The 25,567-nt window shown below is 41.9% G+C and overlaps 3 protein-coding genes across 5 annotated transcripts; all 3 read left to right on the top strand.

Moving 5' to 3' along the window:
- The first annotated feature begins 285 nt into the window (after window positions 1–285).
- galnt6 (UDP-N-acetyl-alpha-D-galactosamine:polypeptide N-acetylgalactosaminyltransferase 6 (GalNAc-T6)) lies at window positions 286–11,442 on the top strand. Of its 3 annotated transcripts, none has more exons than XM_080444604.1 (12): window positions 290–440; window positions 2,138–2,337; window positions 2,491–2,990; window positions 4,359–4,531; window positions 5,784–5,933; window positions 7,125–7,359; window positions 7,549–7,666; window positions 7,940–8,140; window positions 9,209–9,340; window positions 9,446–9,547; window positions 10,269–10,427; window positions 10,837–11,442. In XM_080444604.1, exons 3-12 carry the CDS (start codon window positions 2,518–2,520, stop codon window positions 10,948–10,950), a joined length of 1,857 nt encoding a protein of 618 aa, XP_080300730.1. In that variant the 5' UTR covers window positions 290–440; window positions 2,138–2,337; window positions 2,491–2,517; the 3' UTR covers window positions 10,951–11,442. The 3 variants fall into 3 exon arrangements, with proteins under 3 accessions (XP_080300732.1, XP_080300730.1, XP_080300731.1); XM_080444605.1 differs by having other exon boundaries at window positions 2,138–2,341; XM_080444606.1 differs by lacking the exon at window positions 2,138–2,337 and having other exon boundaries at window positions 286–440.
- Window positions 11,443–12,376: 934 nt separating this feature from the next.
- On the top strand, window positions 12,377–25,322 carry LOC308097246 (glucose-6-phosphate 1-dehydrogenase-like). Its single transcript, XM_080444917.1, has 12 exons — window positions 12,377–12,747; window positions 13,668–13,705; window positions 13,867–13,975; window positions 14,990–15,204; window positions 16,604–16,762; window positions 17,164–17,289; window positions 17,405–17,498; window positions 20,483–20,669; window positions 20,883–21,118; window positions 23,833–23,909; window positions 23,982–24,074; window positions 24,759–25,322. The coding sequence occupies exons 1-12, from the start codon at window positions 12,631–12,633 to the stop codon at window positions 24,847–24,849; spliced, it is 1,542 nt and encodes a 513-aa protein (XP_080301043.1). The 5' UTR covers window positions 12,377–12,630; the 3' UTR covers window positions 24,850–25,322.
- LOC308096805 (kelch domain-containing protein 3-like) lies at window positions 21,894–23,610 on the top strand (the record flags this gene model as incomplete). The annotated part of the gene is made up of 1 exon (XM_080444272.1): window positions 21,894–23,610. One exon carries the CDS (start codon window positions 21,894–21,896, stop codon window positions 22,983–22,985), a length of 1,092 nt encoding a protein of 363 aa, XP_080300398.1. The 3' UTR covers window positions 22,986–23,610.
- Window positions 25,323–25,567: the final 245 nt, after the last annotated feature.

Raw genomic sequence — 25,567 nt, 5'->3', positions numbered from 1 at the left:
ATACCAATACTTTTGTACTTTACTCAAGTACATTTTGAATTCTGGACTTTTACTTGTAACAGAGTATTTCTACATTGCAGTATTGATACTTTAAAAAAAAAAAAAGAGTACTTCTTAAGTTCCACCACATTTTCCCATGGACCACTGTAATTATTCCATGGATGGATGGACGGACGGACCGCTAGTGGTCCGTGGACCACTGGTTGAGACACAGTGCTTCAGCATCATGCCCCAGATGGCCACCAGGGGACTCCATCCATCTAATCATGTGAACGGCATGGCACCTGTTGTACGTAGAGGAGAAGTGTATCATCCGTACAGAGCTCTCACTCACACATTCATAACGACTTCAAGACGCTATAGAAGTGAATGCTTGATTCTCAAACAAATAAACCCTGGAGCAATTAGTTCTCCTCATCAAATATCGGGAGTTATTTGAGGTAAGTTGGTGTGTGTGTGTGTGAGCCTGCCAGTGCAAATACAACCATTTGTAGTAAAATACACACTTTATTGCCCCGGGTGGCGCGGATGATGACACGGATGCGCTGTCATATTGTTTCAGATTGACTTATTAGTTCTACTTAATCTATTCTATAATATGTTGGTAATATTAGACTTAATTAAGCACATGTACACCGCTTAAAAATATATATATTAAGTCATAGGTTTTAGTGGGATTATGTAATGATGCGCTGTATGGATTTAATAACTTCCTGATATGTTGTCACAACCTTCCTGGTTCTTTTTGGCACGACACCCATGACGCTCAACTGAACTCTCTGCTCTGTCTGTGTTAAACGTACAGACTGTTTTTAGCCTATCTTTGGGGCTTTGTTAAAGGTAGGGGTAAGTGATTTGCTTTTGTTAAAATAAGTGTTAAATAGCTCTATATTATGATAGTACTCATTGCTATAGAGTGTTTGTTCAGTTAAAGGAGTCTCCCATGTCTCTCCACCTCTTCATTAAACAGAAAATACATTTTCAGTGCTCTCTCCTGATTGGCTTAAACTTTGTCACCTACCTGAACATTTAATATATTTTGTTTACTGAAGAGCTGGAGAGACCCCTGTGACCAAAAAAACGCTCTGTAGCAATGATTTTTTTTTTAACAAAAAGAGAGAAAAAAACAAAATATCACTTACTCTACTTTAAATAGTTTTTTTTATTTTTATAGTGAACTTGAAAATAAGGTTTGGAATAGTATGTGAGATATAGATGATTACTATAGTATGAATTAGATACTATAGTTTTATTATTATTACAATTATTAGTAGTTCTGTGCTGAAATATCAGGACCCCAGGAAGACTAGAGGCTCATCCATGTGTCTCTAATGGGTATCCTTTAATAAACATAAACGTTGCTATTTATTTTGTATCTCTTACTGTATATCAATTACCTTGATAAACCTTGATGTGTAAACTATGTGACAAACATCACATCTTATGGTGGGGCGTGTCACTTTATTAGCATACATACATTTAAAATGTTAATGTTGGGCATGAATGGAAGTTTTATCTTTCCACCGCCCTTTCTTTTCTTTTCCACCACATTTTCATGTTCTGTGTTGACAGCAAACTTGACAAACTGGTTGTCCAGGTAGACGTATGTCATTCCACTAGGACAAAGAGGTGGGTTGCAGTCGCCACCGCCTGTCACTATCCGTCACTAAAAGAGTGTCTCCTTGAATCAAATATGAATGAGGCTGGTTTGAGACCAGAGTGAATTAATTATGCCCTAGTAAGAGTGACTCTAGTATGAACAGTGATCAACTAAGGACTTTGAGGGTGCCCTCAATAGAATGATATCCCATTCCACATACCATGCCAGGGAAATGGTTCCCTATTGTGTCGGAACAGAATAAAGTAGGCCTACAGGTTATTAGCTGACATATTTCCTGGTAGGGGACGGTCTTTGTTGCTGTGGTATGGATACGTGTGCTAACAGGTGTTTCTGGGAGACGTCACGTGTCAATCAGTAACCGGTGTGGGAGTTGTACATTGAGCCACCTGGCCAGTACTACCTGTTGCCACGTGGTTCCTGGAGGGCTGGGTACCTGGGGGCATGTGGCTTCAGGTATTTGCCAGAAGGTGTGCTCCTTGTTTGTTCACTCTCTACTTGTCCCTGCCCTCTCCCTAGCTGTCTGCCCTTTGGGACTCCACAGAGAGAGAGAGAGAGAGAGAGAGAGAGAGAGAGAGAGAGAGAGAATAGGAGGAGGATTGCAGGTTAGGCAGCCCGGCTGCTATGACACTTGAAGATAAACAAGAAGAGATTTAAAGGATTTCTTCAGAGTGTGTTGTGTTAATCAAAGGAATAAGCTGCTGTTTGGACGGATCAAGGCAAGTAAGATTTACATGGGATTTGGATTGTATTATCAAAGAGAGAGCCTTTTTTCAAACCTTGACTACAACCCTGTGGGTGACATGCCCTATTACATCATGACCAGGTTGTTTTAGTTTAATTGTTTTATTTGTACCACGTTATCTATCTAGGTTGGAGTGTGACATCCATCCGGCGCCATGCGGTTCTTCCTGCGCCGGCGTTTCTCCCTGCTGAAGCTGGTTCTCCTGGGAGGGGCTCTGTTCATGGTGGCCCTGGTGGCTCTTCAGAGGGATGTGGGCGACCAGCCTGCGGGGGACCCCTGGTTCCAGGAGCTGGTGGTCAAGAAGGACCAGGTAATTGTCATGGTGCGGGACGCCATGGGCTTCCAGATCAAGCCGCCAGCTCCCCCGCCTCCAGAGGAGAACCCCACCGAAAACGTTCACTGCCCCTCTGGGTTCTACAGCCAGGCTGAGCTAAAGCCCGCCCTGGAGAGGCCCCCACAGGATGCCCAGGGCCCTGGCGCCGACGGCAAGGCGTTTAACAAGGAACATATGAGCCCAGAGGAGGAGAAGGAGAAAGAAGAGGGCATGACCAGACACTGTTTCAACCAGTTCGCCAGTGATCGCATCTCCCTGAGCCGCAGCCTTGGCGAGGACACCCGGCCTCCAGAGTAAGAGAGGACATTCCTAGAATTATCTTGACTGGTCGATAGTTGAGGCTAGCGCTGTTGCACTGTTCTTTTTTTCTGTTAAGTGCATTTACATGCTTCAGATAATAACCAAATTCTCAGTCAAGGTTATACTTGCAAAAAAAAGCATTTCAATCTCAATATTATGATCTGAACATTGCCACGGAAATGGAACAGAACCTAAGTGAATTACGACAATGGTAAAACAGGATCAGACGTATAGGTTTTTATCAGTGTTGTAGATGAAATAGGAATATAGATGGCTACAGTATCTTACTCCGAGCTGATCAGGATGTAAGCTTATCTGGGACATTTGAAACTTACCCTACTGTTAATTTTCCTTTATCTCCCAAGTAGTGAGACGTGTCACAGTTTTAATGCCCTTGACAGTTATTTGTTTTGTGAAAAGCTTTTAAATTGCTTTCTTCATGGAAGAATTGTTTACCAGTGTATGCTCAGGGCTGTGCTTTATTTGTCTAAAATTGAGAGCCTGCCACCCATAAGCCTAATGCAAACAATGGTTGGCTATTATTACGTACTATAGTAGCTGGCTGGAAGACTTTTTCTGTGTGTGTGTGTGTGTGTGTGTGTGTGTGTGTGTGTGTGTGTGTGTGTGTGTGTGTGTGTGTGTGTGTGTGTGTGTGTGTGTGTGTGTGTGTGTGTGTGTGTGTGTGTGTGTGTGTGTGTGTGTGTGTGTGTGTGTGTGTGTGTGTGTGTGTGTGGCTGGGGATTTCAGTATTTTTGTATAGGATTGAAGTGTATAAGAATGGGTCAAACCAGAAGTATCTTCCATAAAACATTAATGGTCTCAGATATTTCCTAAAACCAAAGGTTGAAGCCTCAATCTGCAATTTCTTCAACTGGTTGGCTTCATGTAGAACCACAAGAACATACAGTATGTTTAGAGAGATAATACCTAAACATAATTCTACATATTGTGCTACAGTAATTGTTTAGGAAACACAGCGCTAGTGTGGAGGACTCCTTTCACGCTGTTTTACAAATCACAGATTGGGGTTTGGCCTAACAAAACTTTACAGTCGTGAGATTTGTTTCGGTTTTGTGTGTGTGTGTGTGTGCGTGTCTGTGTGTTTAGAATAAAGAACAAAGTACCAGCGCACTGTGTTAACACTTGTTTGCTGGACGACATCATCATTGATGAAGAGCCACCAGGTTCAAAACATCATCCAGTACAAGGTGTTGGAGCATTAACGTGTGCTCGTTCTTTGTTCTTTATTCATGGTACAGTATTCCCCCAACCCAACACCTGCCAAAGGATGTGTATAATTTCTCCCCATAATGTGTGTGAGTGTTTTGACATGGTTCGACTTTTATTTATTTATTTTCCAGGTGTGTGGAGCGCAAGTTCCGCCGCTGTCCTCCTCTACCGACCACCAGTGTCATCATTGTGTTCCACAATGAGGCCTGGTCCACCCTTCTCAGGACGGTCTTAAGTGTCCTGCACACATCCCCTGCTGCCTTGCTTACAGAGATCATCTTGGTGGATGATGCTAGCGTTGCTGGTAGGACACACACACACACACACACACACACACACACACACACACACACACACACACACACACACACACACACACACACACACACACACACACACACACACACACACACACACACACACACACACAGAGAGAAACACACACGCTCTCTCTCTCTGATAACCAATACTTGGCCATACAACTTGAGAGCTATAGTAGTCTACTATTTTTTTTAAATATTGTTCACCCAAAATCAATTATTTTACTACAATTGTTTCTAATCGATTAAATTGATTAGTTCGATTAACTGTTGCACCCCTACAGAAAATGTCATGACATTCCAACCAGCAGTGTTGGGTGGACAGATGGACCATCATCACCATCCTTAGAACTCTGCTGCTAGCGGGGCTAAAATTGACAAATATATATATATTCTTTATATAATCGTTCCCAAATCAAGCACATACATAAAATACAGACTTTATAAACCCCATTCATTCACACGATACAGCAGTTATGAGTCTGCCCCATACCACCACCACAATTCACACATATAGTAATAATAACACCCACACAGGATACAGCAACACGATGTGTACACTGAACACACACACAAACACAAATGAATTTTCTCTTTCATCGAAGTTAGTACTTACTGTCTTTTCTGCGGTCGGAAATGTGAAACGGAGTAACTTTTATGTTAGTGTTCACCATATACTGTGTCAACACGATGTTGTTTTACAGTACTGTGTATATAATTTCTGAGGAAGTTACAAAGCACTAGAATGGAATTGTGCAAGCATTTTCAAACAGTTATAGTTTAGCTGTATGTAATATTACAGTTTAACAGATCTGCAGTGAATGATTAATCAGAACAATTGTATCAAAATAGAGGTGCATACTGTATCACAATGAGTTTTACAACACCCTGGCCTACATCAACTGTAATTAATTTCAACCACTGAGTGTTCAAGAGCTGGGGCAAAGCAGTAGCAGAATGTTATCAGACAAGTTATTCATTACTGATTAACCTTTCGAACCAATAGGTGTGGTCATTGTTCCGGTTTCTTTTAGTTTAGTTTTGTTTTTGAGGTATAATAACTTTATAGTTTGTTTTTCTTGTTTTTCTTGTTTCAGTCATAGCCTTTTGAATTAAATTCTATTTAGTTTTAGTCATATTTTAGTCATCTGAAATGATTGTCAGTGAAAAAAAGGTAGTCCACGAACGCCATAGTTTAGTCTATGAAATGAACACTGATGCTTCTTTCCCCTGCAGAGCACCTGAAGATTCAACTGGAAGAGTTCCTTCGTCAGTATAAGAATGTCCACGTGGTGAGGCAGGCGGAGAGGAAGGGCCTCATTACAGCCAGGCTGCTGGGGGCCAGTGTGGCTCAGGGTGAAATCCTTACCTTCCTGGATGCACATTGTGAGGAAACACACACACACTCACAGACACGCACACAAACAAGCCAATCTTATATTTTTTGTAGATCTATGGTTAGAAAGTGGAAAAACCATGTCAGGGAATGAGAACTTTCATAGGAAATGTTTTAACATAATCATTATCTAGCAACAACAGGTGCATTCACTGAGCATATATTTGACCTGGTATTACTTATTTTGTAATGTATATTTAATAGTCTCAAAGTATTTGAACTAATTCTGTGTTTAATCCTTTTAAACCTGAGGCAGATTCTAAAAACACCTTTTAAATTCTAACTTAAAGTCTCACTATGTAAGTATTTTTTTAAATGAATAAATTAGAATTTTGTCCAATCTGTATGGTGGAGTATGTTAATATTATATAACTTATATATACATTTGTGGTGGTTGTATTTTTGTCTCCCTGCTCTTCTATTGAGACATTTAGATTGTGTCAAGGGTCATGTCTCACCTAGACACAGGATCTGACACGAATTTTGACCTGATGGTCAAGATTCAATTTATCCACTGAGCAAGCAGGCAGGCTCCATTAGCTCAAATACAAATCTAAGCAGGTTCAAATCCGGGTAGAAGAATAAAAAAAATCTATAAAAAAAAACGGTCTTAATGGGTTAACAGATACTGTACGAAAACAGCATATATGATAGTGTATATTGTCTTTTAATTAATCAATAATCGACTAAATCAATTGAAGTCCAACAAGCCTGTCTGCACAGACATATTCTATGACCTTGCTCTACAAGTCTCACATCCTTCTAGATAAGTGTGTGTGTGTGTGTGTGTGTGTGTGTGTGTGTGTGTGTGTGTGTGTGTGTGTGTGTGTGTGTGTGTGTGTGTGTGTGTGTGTGTGTGTGTGTGTGTGTGTGTGTGTGTGTGTGTGTGTGTGTGTGTGTGTGTGTGTGTGTGTGTGTGTGTGTGTGTGTGTGTGTGTGTGTGTGTGTGTGTGTGTGTGTGTGTGTGGCGATGCCTGACGCCATAGGCTAGCATCCAAGTACTCTGATAACGGGTACTGCCCTAAGAATTCTGACAATGGGTATTACACTAGTATTCATACAGTATTTGCACCAGAGGCAAACTTTGAGATCGGTAGCACACCCGTTTTTACAGTCTCTAAACTTCATATGAATTTAGGGTTAGAAGATATGAAGTCATGTATGTTCCTCTTCCCCCCTAGGTGAGTGTTTCCATGGCTGGCTGGAGCCCCTGCTGGCTCGTATCGTGGAAGAGCCCACTGCAGTGGTCAGTCCAGAGATCACCACTATCGACCTCAACAACTTTCAATTCAACAAGCCTACGGTCAACGGCCATGCCTACAACCGTGGCAACTTTGACTGGAGTCTGACCTTTGGGTGGGAGGCGATCCCTGATTATGAGAAGAAGAAACGCAAGGATGAAACCTACCCTGTCAAGTAAGTTAAGAAGGGGGTTTGTCATTGTGGAATTCTCAAATTCGGAAACGTGACGTGGGCTGTTTTAGGTGCACAGACCACATGGGCACAATTTTAGTTGAACTTGTGACCTGTGCCTGATGTCGTTCCCCCTCGTTAAAATGATATTCTTTTAAAATCTTTTAATGTCTGATGCTTTTCTCTTCTCAGAACACCTGCCTTCGCTGGTGGTCTCTTTTCCATCTCCAAGAAGTATTTTGAACACATTGGAACCTATGACGACAAGATGGAGATCTGGGGTGGAGAGAATGTGGAGATGTCATTTAGGGTCAGTCTCACTTTCTACACTCTCATGGTCAAGATTCTATTTAGTGTCAGATTAATCAATATTGCTAGGAATGTGCCTATGGATCCATAAAAAAAATATACAGAAACACATCGCATACAGTTCTTTTTTCTTTTTCTTTTTTTTTTTACAGTTCTACAATCCAGTCAGTCCATGAAATAAGAAACTATGGCATCAGTGATTAATAGATATACTGTAAAGTAATACATATTTTTGTCATCTCATCATTGTTGTCTTTGCCTATCTCATCCTCAGGTGTGGCAATGTGGGGGTCAGTTAGAAATTCTTCCTTGTTCTGTGGTGGGTCATGTCTTCCGTACCAAGAGCCCTCACACCTTCCCCAAGGGCACAGAGGTCATCACCCGCAACCAGGTGCGGCTGGCTGAGGTCTGGATGGATGACTATAAGAATATCTTCTACCGCCGCAACAAGAATGCTGCAAAGATGGCCAGTGAGGTTAGTAGTCAGAGTTGATGATAAAAATAATAATTAGGTTATACTGTAGCACTTGCCAAACCACAGTTTCAAAAGAAACTAGAAAGATTACACTGGGAGAGTACATAACTCCATCAACTCCATACTCGCACTGTATTTGTTCAGTGGCTGAAAATGCTCTCCAGCACCCCCATTTGGTTTGTTTTGGTCTATAGGGTAGGGTTTACCTTTTTATGTCTGCTGTTAGGTTCGCAACATTTCATCTTAAAAAGAAATTCAAACCTGCTTCTTGATTATTTGATTAATCAGAAAAGCAATTGCTAACAAAATAATCGATAGTTGCAGCTCTATAGATGGGTTTCCTGTTTGTAAACATAGAGGATGATGCGCGCGCAGTGGCGGGATGAGCCTGTAGAGGGCGCTATTACCCGCAGCATCTCTGGCCACTGTACATTCAGAAAATAAATGGTCTTCACCAGGTTTAATGAAAGTAGATTAAATGATGCAGTTTGTAATATCTTCTTTACTCAATAAAAATGATTTGTCGAAAGTTGGATCTGTTTGTATATAATAGCAGCATTATGCCTATTATGCCTATAATAGCAGCATTATGCCTATCTAAATCCCGAAAATAACGAGAGAGTGAATGGCGCTTCCGGTTCGTTCTCCCCCGCGCATGCGCAGATCGCGCACTCTGCTCTGTGATGACGTCGCGCGGAAACCCATCTATGGTGTTTCCATTCTGGAGTTCTATGGCTTTTTATGAGAATCCATGCCCATTCTCTCACCCTCCTTTGCCCAATTTGTGTAATAAGTGAATCAGTTCTTCCTTGCCTGATGACCAAAATTTCCACTAACGTTCATGGTGTTGCGAGATTGTTGGGACCACTAACCTAGAATGCTATTTGCCACATAGCCCTGCTGAATTTAGTTTTAGTGTTTAGTTTGTACAATAGAGATTTTAATTTAAGTAATACACCAGACAGCAAAGGTTTCATGACAGAATTTTGTGTTTTATGTAGTAGTATGTCCAGAATTACAAGTCCCAGGTTCTTGAGAGCTTAAAGTACTTTTTTTTGGGTGTTACAGAAACAGTTTGGTGACATCTCCGAACGTCTTCAACTGAGAGAGAGGTTGCAGTGTAAAAACTTCACCTGGTTTCTCAACACAATTTACCCAGAGGCCTTTGTTCCAGACCTGTCTCCTGCTAAATTTGGAGCCGTAAGACATGTTCACCTTTTTCCTTAATGTATTGTATTCAGTTTTTCCTTATGGTGCTGTATGCAGGCAGCAATGTCATCACTCATTGTTTGTGTGAATGCACAGATTAAGAACTCAGCGTCTCAAACCTGTTTGGATGTGGGCGAGAACAATCAGGGAGGCAAACCATTGATCATGTACCAGTGTCACAACATGGGAGGAAACCAGGTACAGTTACTCAATGTCAAACTCTTCTTCTATGTGAACGTTTCTTGAATTAAAATGTCTATTAGACAAAATTATAAAAAATGAAATGAAGTAGACAAATGACTCTGTCACCTAATAACAAGCAAAATGTACTTGTTATTAGTAGGTGTAATTAGGCTCATTTAATGAGCAATGCAAGTTCAGCCAGGAAACTCTACCTGGCTTAAACTGATTGGACCAAGCAGTAGCGCACATTTATGAGTGGACCAATCATGATTTACACACCCTAATGTCAAGAGTTATTTGGCTTACACATACCTAGTTGCTGCTGCCTTGTGTCGTCAGTTTTAATGCACACACCGACTCCCCAGCTCCACCTGCTTAGATCTGCTTGCACACCAACACGGCAGTGAGCCATAAAAGCAAAAAACGTATCTATCAATCGAGTAAATCCAAGCCCGACAGGATAGAACCATCTGCTCTCCTGTGTGAAATGTGTTCGTAGCTACAGGATCTTGAGATCTAGTACCACAACATGGCAAGCAGCTTATGTGACACTGTTTGGCTACTGGTGAAATAAAAGGAACTTTGTTATCTTGAAACCTGGCTGTCGTCTGTCCAACTGTCGAGCCTGTCACAATATCAACACATCCCCCACCCCCTGAGTATGAAGTTAAAGCAAAATGGCCAATTGAATATCATCTTCAATAATTGTGTCTGATCAGGCGTTTGTCTCTTCCAGTACTTTGAATACACATCTCACAAGGAGCTGCGTCACAACATTGGAAAGCAGTTGTGTCTCCATGCGGCGCCCCCGTCGGAGCAGGTGAAGATTGAGGAATGCCAGCTGAAGGGAAAGGGTACCAGTTTGTCACCACAACAGGAGTGGGCCTTTACTGAGGTATGGAGCACTGGGATTAATGCAATATCTCTGCTTCTATTGTGAAGGATGGATGGATGGATGGATTTTTTTGTATTGTTTTTGTGATTTCTAAAAGTGTCATTATTGATTAGGACTTCATAACTATGGCTAAAATGTTAATGTGAGATATTGTACTCTGTACAATATTTAATTACAAATGCTGATCTGTGATTTTGGGAACTTATAATTGTATTGTGTGTTATATTTGCATCTTATAATAATGTTTTGACTAAAATCACTCTTTAAATTAAAATAACTATTTCAGTATGGCAGTTGAGCCAGTATTGTACAATTGGCAATTATGGACGTGAAAAACTACACAAACGCTAGCACATGATTCATTGTGCAGTGCTGGCACTTATCTGTTTCTCTGGTCTGTGCCCTGTAGGAGCAGCTTCTGAAGAACCCCGGCAGTGGAAAGTGTTTAATGCTGAAAGGAGGCCAGATTCAGATGGACGACTGTAATGCTGCAGACCTGAACCAGCACTGGTCCTTCAGCTGACCACCCAGTCTGCCTACCAGGGACCAACAACTCCCTGTTCCTCTCCTCTGACACAGTGGTCTAAGACACGAGCTCTGCTTTCAGCCGATAGGACTGCATGATGTGGAGCTTTGGGACTTATGGGTTGACCTGTGTGAACAACAGATGAGGAACTGAACCCATCTGTGCAAAACAGCTCAGGGTAACCTGTGACTGGTTTTTAACCTATTTATGACAGAATCTCAGGAAAGACGGTGGAAACATTGCGGCTTCTACCTGTTGACTATGTGAACTTGACAGCCAGAACTGGCTAGCGTGGACCACTGGGACATGTTCAGAGCTGCTACTGTATGTACAGTATGATCACAAAGCTGTGCCTTTCATGTGCAACACGTGGCTGTGTATTGTCTCCTAAGACTGTAAAATAATGTATAGTGACATTTCAAATGTGAATGTATTGCCAAAGAGAGATGGGTCAATTTTTAATTAAAAAAGAAAAGCTATGCACTGTTACTGAAGTGAAATGGTCATTGTATAAAAGTAAAATGTTTTTTTAGGTATTACCAAGGAAAATCTCTCTGAAATTGTCAGTTGGTTGTCAGTGTTGGTTGCCATTCATCAGTAATGGTAGTCAAGCGTGTCAAAAGGTGTCTCAATATAATCATGCTGTATTATGTACACTACAACTACAGTATGTCTACCAATAGCTTTTCATTCAGGGTTTGGGTCAGTTAACCACTTAAACACTATACTGTACTTAGTTGACCGAAGTTCCCCTGGGCTCTGTACAAGGCCCCCTCCAGGTTTTGCTGCAGTAAATACCTTTGCCAAAAATAGCCTATAGTATAAGCTCACAATTCATTGTGATGCGTTGTGAGCTGTTTTTGTGGGTTGTTTTCTCCGAATGAAAGAATAGGGACGTTAGGGTTGAAGTGGCTAATAAAATGCACAAATGTACCTGTTGCATGGTCTGAAAGTATAGAACATTCATAGCACATATAGTAATACAAACAAGTTTGTAGGCTTGCTGATGCTACAGACTAGAATTTGAAACGCTCACTTGATGTCCACCTGCTTGCAATGGCCACTTGTAACTAAGTAACATACAATTTCCCTATATACAACTTAATAACCTTGAGTTATGATGCATACTTATCTGGCTTATCTGCTGATAAGAGCTGTTCACACAATAAGTCCTAGCATATTATCTTAGTGGGACTAGTTAATATTTGCCTTTCCAGCACAATGTACAGTATGTTTATCAAAGGAGTGGTGTGGCGGCGGAAGCCATTCCTTCATGCCGTTTCAGCCTCAACTGTAATGAATTGTGTGCGAGTGTGTGGTGAAGAATCCTCTCTGGAGTTGTCAAACCAGGTCTGATGGAATGTGAATTATCGTGGGGAGTTGTCCCTTAACACTCTTAGTAAATACCTCTCCAGGCCGTGGTGAGGGCTGGACAGAACCCTGTTTCTACAACACCCAGCATAGAACAAAGCTTTCAGAAAGTCAAGGAAGTGTTGAGTGATGCCAAGACATTATTTCTTTACAACAATAGGTGGCAGCAATGATTCACTGGGTTATTTTTTTCTGCAACGCAATGATGACAGTTGAGAACTCCACATACTTTGTATGTAGTAGTTTGACCACGGGGGAAAGGAGAGCCGCCTGGGGACCGAGTGAGACAACACAACCTAAAAGAAGATGAGTGTGGAGGCTTTGACTCGCTCTGAGGTGTTTGGACAGCTGCGGCGGGAGCTCTATGGAGACGAACCATCCAGTCACTCAAACACACACATCTTCATCATACTGGGAGCCTCTGTGAGTACAACCTTTCAACTTCAAGGATTATGGCCGTGTGAACCACTTCTATTTCTCTGTGTATTTCTAAAATATACAGTATGATCATGATTGCTTGACGTAAGTTCCTACCTCACCATAATGCGTGTTATCTGGGGCTCATGGGAATGATCCTATAAACCCTAATCTACTGTTTGTTACATAGTTTTCTTACGGAAACTGTTTTATTTGTTTGAATTGGCCTTCTCGGTCCCATAGGAGATGAGTGCCTCCATCCTATTTTCCATCTACTCTGCATTCCAAACAGAGGGTTAAACGGTGTCAACTTTGTGACAAGGGGACAGGACGGGAGAAACGGGTTATAGAGTTTGCACAAAGCCACAAAGGGGAGCAATTCAATGGGGAATATTTCAGTGTGGTAACCTCCAGTGAGTGCATGTTGACTGAAATGTGCTGCATCTGCCCATTCCTTTGTCCAGCGATGAAAGAGAGTGATAATTTTAGGGCAGCCAGACATTTTTTTCACACTGTTCTACTGGCCATAATCCAATCACAAATCCCAGGTCACAAATTCCTAAATGCAGTTTTCTTTTTTCACTTTATGATTCTTAAATCATGCCCTTGTTGCATTTTACTTCCTTGTTAATCTGCAAACCAATGACTATTAATTTATTTAAAATGACATTGCATCTCAGAAGTTGCGAATCATGTCGGTGTGTTGAAATATTTACACATTTACTCAATGCTATGTGGGCCCATTACTCAATGCTATGTCTGCCCATCCCAAGCCCCGACCCCCCCACCCCCAAATCACTATGACCATTCAGTTTCAGGTTCACTTACTTTCTGGACTCTGCTCCTAGCACACATGACTGCCTGCACCACTATCTGGAGTGCTTGATGAGCATGTATCTTTTTGCTTTTTCTTATCGATCACTCAGGGAGACCTTGCAAAGAAGAAGATCTACCCCACATTATGGTAAGAAGAGAGTTTGTTATGTTATATTGAATGGGAGACAAAAGTAACATTTTGTTATCTTGTGTTCCCTGTAGCCATCGTGCGTCACTGGTTGACCTTCGCCCGGTGTTTTGCATCATTGCTTTTGAATGAATGTTTACCGGTATCTGTATTTTCTCTAGGTGGTTGTTCAGAGATGGCCTGCTTCCAGAAGAGACCTACTTTGTGGGTTTTGCACGCTCCAACCTGACTGTGGAGGACATCAAGACGGCATGTCTGCCTAATATGAAGGTAATGTTCCTTAACCACCTTGGGGGGAACATTTTCCAAAAAGCTGATCTGTAAGCTCACAACCCGATGCATTGTCAACTTATACATTGTCTATTTGGTGTAGAGGGAAAAAAGAGTGGACTGAGTGGACAGAGCTGACCCCGCTCAGCTATTAGGTTGCTAAGTATAGGGGGTTTGAAGTAGTTAACACAGTTTTCTATATATTCTTTTAGACGTTATGCCAATTCCCAGTTTTTCTGCTCCAGTGTAGTCCCCGTCACTGCTAACCCCTACAGTTGGTCATGTTGGGAGGCTATAGTCTCCTCCGATACTCATGAAGTCGCTAGCCGCTTCTTTGCACCGGACAGTACCTGGAGGAACACGCCATCACTTATATAGTTACACAGCTCCCTGCTGAACAGGCACCCTGAACCTGTAGGAGTCACTAATGCAGTGACAGAGATCGCCACCCCCCCCCTCTCCCCACCTGGCTTCCCAGTTCTCTCTAGGTCGTCTGAGGACGACCTAGTTCCCACCCATGGAACGCATTGAAACGGTTTTCTGAAAAGTTCATACAAATTGAAGCGTTGACTATTGTGTGCTGCTGCATATTTTCATACAGTATACACGCAACACACAGGTTGAAGCAGGTGGGTTCATTGGAAAGTGTGTGTGGGGGGGGGATATAGTAATTTCAATTAAAATTCAATTCATAAGATTATTGTGCCAGTTTAACCACTTTCAACCAGGCGTCCCTATTTTGGGCATGTCATTATTGGCAATTTGTTGTTTGTAAAAAGAATCTTCTGTTTCTGCTAGTTTGTGGTTTTTTAAGCCATTTCGCAATGGGGGCAGCAGCCACACACGTTTGCTATTTGGGAGTCCTTGGCATAGAAAGGTTTGGGAACCCCTGTCTTAACATAGGCTGCAGAGGAGCCCCAAAGCAATATTTTTGCTAACTTTAGATGTTGACTGTTTTGTGTTTGTTGTTCATGTGGTACTTACTGTACTTGGAACTGTCCATTTCTCTCACAGGTTACCGATGAAGACGGTGAGTCTCTCTCAGCCTTCTTTAGTAAGAACTCCTACCTGAGAGGCAGATATGATGACGGCGAGTCATTCTCTCGGCTTAATGCTCACCTGTCGTCCCTGCCTAGGGGTGCTGACGCCAACCGACTCTTCTACCTGGCTCTGCCTCCCAGCGTCTACCACGACATCAGCTCAAACCTCAAAGCCCACTGCATGACTAAGTCAGTGTCTGTAAATTACATTAAATAAAATAGTAAAATGAATTAACCCATTAAGACCTGAGGCAGATTCTACAAATTCTAAATCAGTAGTTCTCACACTTTCAAGAAGAAATAATATCAAAACTTATATTTTGAACCAATAACTTAATCTTGCTCATGTAGGTTAATTGAGTAATCGAGAAGCAGTTGTTTTTTAAATATATTTTTACATTTCTTATACTAAGAAATGAAAGCGAGAGAACAGCCAGCACACAAGAAATGTCCTTTTCACATGTGCTCTCAGAGCAACGGGCACATTTCAACCTAACAGTTCTTCCTCAACGTGGCGTCAAGACAACAGGAAGTGAGGTATAAATAGTGTATATATAGTGTAATCAAGTCCAAATGAATACAGGTGCCAACTGTCATCACCTAGAAAGCTAACAATGAAGACTCAATATTATTCATAGGGTACCAGGAAAGGACCAATGCTATATGCATATAAGACACAGATACAAATACAGTTTGTAGGATGATCATGCAGAGCCAACTCTATATACATAAATACAGGCCACTTCAGGGCTTATTAAGTGCCTGAAAAGTAGACAAACAAGTGACTCATGAGATTCAAAAGTACATATGACAAATGAGCCGTACACCTTGAGACTTTTATTTAATATGGATTGTTGCGGGCATTTTGCTTTGCAGTGCTTTCTCTCTTATAATAAGAAATTTAAACAATTCTCAAAAAACAACTATATCAACGAATCAACGTATTAACAACTTCGTTGTACAATGGTGGCCTACAAAAATAGCGAAAAGGGGTGATTTACAAACGCACGCCGCATTGTCAACTTGTAGAGCAGCTATTTTCACTATCGAATTTTTTAAATAATAGTTTATTAATCGTAGTCGAGGCTAACGTTTGAAATATTTGTGATTTGATGTCATATTGCCCCGCCATCCTTAAAGGGATAGTTCGCCCAAAACATTTATTATCTTCAATCAATTACGTACCCCATGAAGCATTGAATTCATGGCAATCTTTTAGTTTTTGTCGCATTCCTAACACAATAATTTGATTACCGGCGGAATGATGTATCTAATGTATCCGGTAGAGACCGCCGGTCATCACATTATTGAATTCAATGCTTCATGGGGTGTGTAATTGATAAAAAAATAAGTCATTTTTTGGGTGAACTACTCCTTTAAAGGCCAGACCGCACCAATGCAACTCCTTGCAACTGCCATTGGGGATAATGGTTGCAAGTAGTTGCAAGTAGTTGCAAGTAGTTGCAAGAAGTTGCGTGTTACAAGGAGTTGCAAGGATTTCCATTGGTGTGGACTGGCCTTTCAGTGTAAGTGATTTTGCATGCTTCCTGAGCACGTGGCTCTAATTGACTGTGTCTGTAAACATCAGAGGCTGGAACAGAGTGATTGTGGAGAAGCCGTTTGGCCGCGACCTGCAGAGCTCCCACCAACTGTCAGCCCATCTGTCCTCCCTGTTCTCAGAAGACCAGATCTACCGCATAGACCACTACCTGGGCAAGGAGATGGTCCAGAATCTCATGGTGCTCAGGTAGTGTATAATTGATGCTAAAAGTCATTCCTGGTGCTCCTATACCCCTGGTTCTCAATGTTTTGTTTTTTTAATCTCTGGGACCCTACACTGTAAAATCCTCAGGGTGTGTAGAGTGTACAAATGGAACCAAATGGACCCATAAAGTTCCATTGTTTGCATTTGTACACTAGAGTTACAAACCTGTAAGGGTCCATTTGGACTCCTGGTGGTCCACGAATCCAACATTGAAAGTGTTTTATACTCATACTTGCTTATAGTGTTCGTTCAATCGTCCATAGGCCCCAAAGTTACGTGATAGATTAAAAATGTTCAGATCCTAAAGAACATAGCCCTCCTCCCTCTATACTATCTTTATGTTTCCGGGCATTCATTGTTGTATTTTGTTCTCTCCTTGCCAGGTTTGGAAACCGTATCTTTGGCCCTATATGGAACAGGAACAATGTGGCTTGTGTAGTCCTAACATTCAAGGAGCCGTTTGGCGCTCAGGGCCGTGGCGGGTACTTCGATGACTTTGGCATCATTCGGTGAGAAAGTGCCCACCCCCCATCCCCTTTATAATACATAAACTTAGAAAGATGTTCCCTTCTTACTGTAGACGTTTTCCAAGTCTTATCCCTCTGTTTTTATTACCTGAATTAGTGACGTCATGCAGAACCATCTCCTCCAGATGCTCTCGTTGGTTGCAATGGAGAAACCAACTTCCACCAGCTCTGATGATGTGAGGGATGAGAAGGTAGGACTGTGCTGCTGTACAGTAGAAGACAGCACACTGTCTTTAGCCCTGAGGCGATTCTACAAATGTCTCTTAAATCTATATTAGTGGTTCTCAACCTTTTTCATGTCAAGGACCCCCAAGATTTCAGTTACAAATGTTCCCTTTAAAAGATATATATATATTCAAAGATTAGTGTGCAGTAATGCCATGTCAAGGCAAGTCAAACTGTACTTCTATAGCACATTCCATACACAAGGAAATTTGAAACGGAAAGAACACACACAATATGGAAGGTACAAAGTACAGTTCCTTGTATAGCTGTGCCATTTGTGTAACCTTAGCCCCTCCTTTTATCTAACCAGGGTTGATATCCCACCCTTGTGCACCCAGCACACACACACACACACACACACACACACACACACACACACACACACACACACACACACACACACACACACACACACACACACACACACACACACACACTTGTGAATCGTGTTCATAATTCCATGCACCTGTGCAGGAATGTATGCCACACGCACGCACACATGCTCTCCAACTTGTGTTATTGATCTGCTTAACAGCTTTACAGCTGCTTACATGGTCATTGGTCAACAGTATTATTATTGTTATTACAAGTCACCAGTCTTCTGTTCCAGTTCAACTTATTTTATTGCATTATCACACTTTACAAGCAAATATTTGGAGAACATAAAAATAGAAAGAAAAAACAGTACAGTGCAAATCAGCAAGGTTAATAAAATAAAAAAATAATGTTGTTGACGCAGCAAAGGGGGTTGAGGTACATACAGTACAGTAGGATATGGTAGGTTGAAGGACAATGAGAAGAAGTGGCTAATGAAGGTTTCTAATGAGTCATCATTTCTGACAAAGGTGGGGAGGTCATTCCAAAGGACTCAACATTGATCTTCTAAAACAGTAAAATCCTCAGTGTTCATTCAACTCTGAGAGGCGTGCCCACCTGACCCGAAGAAATATTCCTTAAAGGAGTAGTTCACCCAAAAAATGTCGTATTTTCTATCAATAGCACACCCCATGAAGCCTTGAAATCATGGATATTTTTTTGTTTTTGTCGCATTCCTAAGCCAATAATTTGATTACCGGCGGAAAGATGCTAATGTATCCGGTAGGAGACACAAAGTAGACTCTTTGTGTCTCCTACCAGAGATGCACGTGGTCAGTAAAAAATTGGCTTAGGAATGCGACAAAAAAAATGTAATGCCTTAACCATTCAAGATGAACACATTTGCATTACAGAAGCACTGAAATTGTTTCAAACAGGGTTCTTTATTGTTGATTAGCTGCAAAACAAGCCCCATGACATTAAGAATGACCGAAGATTGATGAGTTTGTGTATTATTATTGTGTTTTGTAAAGAAGAAATTGGTCTTGACTTGCTGTGTGTAAATGAGACAGATGTTTTATTATTAAGCAGTATGTGTTATGTTCTTGTGGGCTGGTACTGTATGCCATAGCCACGACACAATGATGTCCTCGCAGATCCTGCACTGCACGTACAGTAATTCTAAACAGATTTCTCACTGTTAATTCCTTGTGTCAGTTATGAATTTATCAGCAGTCAATCAAAAGTTATGATTCAAAGTGTGTCGACCTACACCGCACTAACTAGTCCATTCCAGCTTTCCAGAGAGAGAGAGAGAGTATTTATTGTTATTGTCCGTCTTATTAAAAAGCCAATGTCCACGTCTCTTAGTAAGAACTATTGTTATATTCATTAGGGCTTAAAACGTGGATGGCTTGCATTTTGTGACGGTGTCGCTGTCCATGGTGCTTAAGGGTGCATAGGGATAAATCTACCTCAGTGACCAGCATCTACTACCTACTAACACCTCCGACATGAACTCTGACTCTCTTTCGCTCCCTCCAGCTCTCTTTGTAAAATGTAAAATCAATTCACTATTTAGTCATTTAGCAAGTAACTCTCTCTCTCTCTCTCTCTCTCTCTCTCTCTCTCTCTCTCTCTCTCTCTCTCTCCTCTCTCTCTCTCTCTCTCTCTCTCTCTCTCTCTCTCTCTCTCTCTCTCTCTCTCTCTCTCTCTCTCTCTCTCTCTCTCTCTCTCTCTCTCTCTCTCTCTCTCTCTCTCTCCTCTCTCTCTCTCTCTCTCTCTCTCACACACACACACACACACACACACACACACCTTTCCTTTAGTACACGTACCCCTGTTGTAGCACCAACAGGTTATGTAAGCCCCATTGTCATCAACATTGTATGAAAGCATGGTGCGCGCTCCTAGATTAATAGAAAACAGGTCGGGAGCGCATGTACAGTACACGCCATAGAGACGTGCAAGGTCAGCACCAGATTTGGAACCATAATAGACCATTTGGTTAACCTTTTTTCTACTTATCCTTTGTGATTGTGTGCATGAGTGAATCTGAAAGCAGTAAGAAGACACACTTTCACAACCTCCTTGCACTGGAGATTTAATTTAAATGTATTCTCTGAACCAATTCTCTGGCCAGGATCATTTCTCCATAGTCGTCCAAACCAGACCAGTGTGTTCCTGATGTCCCATCCTCACAGACATCCTTCATCACAATTGTGAACCATGACAAAATAATAGCCTATGGCTATATGTGTGGCGCTCCATACTGTTACTGTAGCAGTAGTCGTGACAAACCAAGGACATCACTCTAGTCACTAGAGTCTAGTGACTAGAGTGGTGCTGAACCATTCACCAAACGATGCATGTAGACTAGTGTCTAGTCTACATGCGTCTACATGCATATGGTGACTTACAACATTTCATGGCATGTCCAAAGATAAATACAAAACAGCTGTACAGCTAGGCGAAAGAAGGGAAAGCGAGAGAGAGAGAGGAGAGACTACGAGGCTCCATTTATTTTGTTTTTTACATGTTGACCCATAACCTGCAAGTGGGTCGACCCGTGCTTCACTAGTAGGGATGGATAAGTAACCAGAGTCTCCTGTCTTTCCGCTGTTCTGTGCTGTAGGTGAAGGTGTTGAAGTGCATAGCTCCAGTTGTGCTGTCAGATGTTGTGTTGGGTCAGTATGTGGGGGACCCAAATGGAGAGGGCGAGGCCAAGCTTGGTTACCTAGACGACCCCACTGTCCCCAAAGACTCCTGTACACCGACATTTGCTACAGCGGTGCTCTACGTGCAGAATGAGAGATGGGACGGTATGGGCAGGCATCCATAATTGTTTGTAATCATTTGTTTCACACTTTTTCCTCTTTCAATATACTGTATTTAATATTTAATCCTTACTTTACTAGACTTAATATTTGGCTTGTTATGTGACTGCTGCAGTATTTTGCTTCCTTCATCTCTGTCTTTTTTGTCCCACCACCAATCCATCTGTCGATCCATCCGTCCATTCATGTGCTTTTCAGGTGTTCCTTTCATCCTGCGCTGTGGGAAGGCTCTGAATGAACGTAAGGCTGAAGTGCGTCTCCAGTTCACAGACGTGCCGGGGGACATTTTTGACTTGCACTGTCAGAGGAACGAGTTGGTGGTCCGAGTGCAGCCTGACGAGGCCATCTACCTGAAGATGATGACCAAGAAACCTGGGGTCTTCTTCAGCCCAGAGGAGACAGAGCTGGACCTGACATACCGCAGCAGATACAAGGTACCCCAGGCTTACGTGCACGAAGACTATAGAGCCAAAATGCAGTAACAGCATGAGAAGTGAAAGAGGAAAAAGCCTCACCTTAGTTTTTGTTTGGTTTCCTGTCCCACCAAATGTAATTCTGGTACAGATGTGTGTCCTTACAGTACATGGCATTTAAAGGTAGAATTGTTTTGTGAAATCTCTTCTAAAACGAAGTGTAAGCACATCCCAATAAACCGAGTGTACCAAGTGCTTGGTACAGAGCAGACAATAATACATAAGGAATACCTGCACAGTGGATAGTTGCTCTTTGCAACGTTTCGACATTAGCATGCTACCATGCCGGATTTACAGTTCAGGCATTATCAGACACTCTTATCCAGAGCAACGTATGAGAGGTGATGACTAGTTGTGCCCTATAACCTTATGAGACTGTCGTAAACCGACTGTAACCGATACATTATAAACACAATAGCTAGATCCCATCAATCCCATTGCCCGAGGGGATGGAACAGTCGACTTATACTGTACCAGAATTACACTTCACAATAAAGGCATAGCAAAAAAGCCACTGCAGCTGGTCTTTAAAGAGCCTTCCTGGGCTGGGGTTGCCAGGGCGATCAATTTTCGATATTAGGAGATCAGCAGGCATCGGCTTCCCTGATTGGCCCAACCAACCCCTTGGGCTTCATGGACTGGCCAAGCTTCACGTGATGTTTGTGTTGCTGTATCAATATAAGAGGGAGTGTGCACAATAGAACTTCATTATTTTACAGAGCCGTAGTTGTCTGCAATGTACTTATGGATGGTGCATGTGAAAGGAGGACCACAGAGATTCAACCATGCTGCTGTGGCAGTGGGACACAAGGTCTACTCCTTTGGAGGTTACTGTAACTCCAACGGCAGGGATCAGATTGACGTGCATGTCTTCAACACAGTGTCTTTGCGCTGGATGAAGTTGCAACCATTGACTGCCAGAAATGGAGAATGTTCCCCCGAGGTTCCCTCCATGTGCATGAGCCACTCAGCTGTGCTGATAGAAGACACAATCTACCTCTGGGGGGGAATGGTAAATTTTGAGATAGAGGAGCACGACAACCAGTCTACTGTCAGGGGGGACAACTGCAACATGCTTTATGCATTTAACGTCGACACCCACAGATGGTTCAAGCCCAAGGTGTCTGGAGCTGCTCCACAGATGAGGCGCGAGCACTCGGCCTGTGTCTTGGAGAAGTGCATGTATATCTTTGGAGGGTTCAACCGGCCAAACGGAATGGACAGTGATGACATCTACAAGCTGGACACCACTACAATGGTCTGGTCTTTAATCAACACCAGAGGAAAGCCAGCACCTGCTTCATCATGTCATTCTGCCACCATCATCGGGACAAAGATGTTTGTATATGGGGGAAAAAGGACATACACTGACCACCACAATGACATGAGCGTGTTTGACATAGAGACCAACTGCTGGCTGGGCATGCCTTCTGCACAGCTTCTTCCAAAAAGACGTGCGTGTCATTCAGCCTTTGCCTTCAATGGAGAATTGTACGTATTTGGTGGCCATAACTTTCTTCTAGTCCAGACCTTTAATGATCTATGGAAATTCAATCCAGAGACATTCTCCTGGAAGAAGGTTGAGCCCAAAGGGAAAGGCCCGTGTAGGATGACTAATATGTGCTGTTGCATGGTGGGAGATCGTATCATCCTCTTTGGAGGATATAGATACACAACGGATGATCTGTACATCTTAGACTTAAGTCCTAGTCTGAAGACGTTATGCAAGCTAGCAGTTATGCACTACGGTCTGGAGCAGTCGGGACTCCCACACAGCATCAGGTGGGAACTGGCAGTCATGACAACAGCAACAGAACAAATTACGTAGCCCACTTCAAGGAACCAGGAACTATGCAGCATTATACAAGAGAATAGAGAACTCTACTACCAAATGAAACGCCCCATGGCTAGACATGACTTCAACGAAGATCTCTAAGACCACAAACCTCTACACCCATTTAATCTTCATCAGGAATGAATTCCGAAGTAAAGAGATGCTTTGGGAAAAGAACTGACAGTCATGGAAGAACTACAGGAAACATGTTTGTAAAGGAAAAGAACTTGGAGTGGGAGATGAGAATGACTGCAAAAGTAGAGAGCTTTGCAGTTTTTCTGCTATTTTTTTGAATATTTTATTTTTGGTTTGAGTTTAAACATGATATACAAGCACAACAATACAAACACAGTGAACCCTCTCCAAGAGACGTTTGTGTTGTATTTAACACTTTCTTTTTTGCTGCTGCTCTGTAATGTTTTTGTTATGTTTTTTTAGTTTTTTGGACATTTAATGCTTTATTTCAGATAGATACAATGAGAGAGACAGGAAAAGGGGGATGACTTGCAGTAAAGCGCAGGTTGGATTTTAATCGAGGCAGCTGCAAGACGGATTCTAGCTCTTACTCTGTGACCCACCACGTCACATTATATCATACATTTTGGACTTACTGTATATGGATGAGGTTATCTTGAAACCTCTCCAAATCTTGGAGCAGCTATCTAGTGTGCAGGTATTTTTCTTTACTGTATATGATATCTAACCCTTTGATCTTTAAAATGGCCAAAAAGTAGTGTGTTTCTGCTTTTTGCTTTTATGTCGTAATATGGCTTGTATCTGCTCTTATGTAATGCATAAGGGCCGATGCAAATAACAGTGGGTCTGATGTGTCATTCCCCAGGATGTGAAGCTCCCAGATGCATATGAGAGACTGATACTGGATGTCTTCTGTGGCAGTCAGATGCACTTTGTTCGCAGGTAAGTGATCTTTGTATTTTGTCATCATGCAGCACTTTCCCACTAAACTACTGACTCCCCCCTCTGTCCCAGTGATGAGCTGCGGGAGGCCTGGAGAATCCTCACCCCTCTCCTCCATCAAATAGAGGAAGAGAAGATACGTCCCATCCCCTACATATATGGAGGGTAAGTATGTCACTGTCGTGCTTCAAGAAATAAAAAGAGTGTACCTTTCTGCGTTGCTCTAACTAATTTTGGATGGTCTGTGCCACGCTTCGACACTCCAAAATAGAACCAAGCTCTGAGAGATGCGTCAACAGGTTTTGACATGTCCAATCGATGCTTCCAGCATGGCTGTGGCCACAATGGGTGTGTTTGATGATAATGCGTGCGTCTGACGCATGCAGGATGTCAGCGCCTTGTCTGTTGAAACACAGAATCAAAGCAATCATAGCAATTGATAAATAAAGTATATTAGGGATACAACTATTGATTATTTCATCGATACTTTTTTTGATTATGTGAATAATCAAGAAGCGTGTTTTTTTTATAATTAATTTTGACGTATAAATATATCAACGAATGAATGTGAAAAACTTCTAATTGTTTTTTTATAATCGACTAAATTGATTCTTGATTGATTCTTTGTCATCGCCTACAACTGTGTCAGACAAATAGCCAATCTACAAGCTCACAGCGGGTCGAATCGTGACTCGTTGTGACCTTGTAGATCTGATATTTTTGGTATTTTGGAAATTCTATGTATTTTTCATAATCGATTAAATCAATTTGTTTGATTAACCGTTGCACCCCTACACCTAATTGTGATTCATATTTACAATATGTATCCTATTTTCTCTGTCTTGTCAGTCGTGGTCCTATTGAAGCGGATGACCTTGTCAGGAGGGTGGGATTCCGCTATGAAGGAAGATACAAGTGGGTGAAACCCCACACTGCATGATTATTACACACATACGCAACCAAAGTGTAGGCTTGTTTACAACAATGACAATGATGTTCACTTCAATTCTTCACTGCTGCTTTTTACCCACTGCATGGAAAGAAAGCTCACTGCTTTTTGCCCAAAGATTAAGCCACAAAGTATGATTCTGGAAATGTAAAATCATTGCAATAACTTGTTTTGCTTGTGTGTCTGAAATAGCATGGCTGAATAAATTACATTTTGCAGTTCACTCATAATGGTGCCTGTACTTTATGCTCACTGCTGTGGATGTCATTGCTTAAAAGGGCTATACAAATACATTTGAGTTGAGTCCTAAGTTAACCAGCGTAGGGCACACAGTGAGTTTTAATTGCTCTTTACACTCTGTGTTAAAATGGACCCTTAAGAGGAGTTAAATGAAGGATTTTAATGTGTATGTTATACATATATACATTATACACATACAGTATACACATTTAGTCTTAGTTGAACGCCTGTGTCGCGCACCGAAAATAGCAGCTCTACAAGCTCATAATGTGTCGCAATGTGATGCGCTGTGAGCTTGTAGAGCTGCTATTTTAGTATATATCAGGCAGTACTCTCTGATAGTGGAATGCCATTGCCATGGAGTTGCGTGAATGCCAAGGACTGTGTTGTGCTTCTCAGCAGTCCAGTGTTTACTGTCAACATTCATTTATAATGATATACACCGAAGTAACTTCTGTTCTACAGCATA

This window comes from Gymnoscopelus braueri (assembly GCF_963280865.1).
Source record: "Gymnoscopelus braueri genome assembly, chromosome: 12".
NCBI lineage: Eukaryota > Metazoa > Chordata > Actinopteri > Myctophiformes > Myctophidae > Gymnoscopelus > Gymnoscopelus braueri.
Note: the sequence above shows the minus strand (reverse complement) of the source record. Positions and strands in the feature narration are given on the sequence as shown.

Excerpts from the sequence above, each read along its gene's own strand:
- LOC308097246 (XM_080444917.1), top strand. The coding sequence starts at position 12,631 with ATGAGTGTGGAGGCTTTGACTCGCTCTGAGGTGTTTGGACAGCTGCGG. Across the intron at positions 12,748-13,667 it reads TCATCATACTGGGAGCCTCT|GGAGACCTTGCAAAGAAGAA; the intron begins GTGAGTACAACC and ends TCGATCACTCAG. Across the intron at positions 17,290-17,404 it reads GATGACTTTGGCATCATTCG|TGACGTCATGCAGAACCATC; the intron begins GTGAGAAAGTGC and ends TACCTGAATTAG.
- galnt6 (XM_080444606.1), top strand. The coding sequence starts at position 2,518 with ATGCGGTTCTTCCTGCGCCGGCGTTTCTCCCTGCTGAAGCTGGTTCTC. Across the intron at positions 5,934-7,124 it reads TACCTTCCTGGATGCACATT|GTGAGTGTTTCCATGGCTGG; the intron begins GTGAGGAAACAC and ends CTTCCCCCCTAG. Across the intron at positions 9,341-9,445 it reads CTCCTGCTAAATTTGGAGCC|ATTAAGAACTCAGCGTCTCA; the intron begins GTAAGACATGTT and ends GTGAATGCACAG.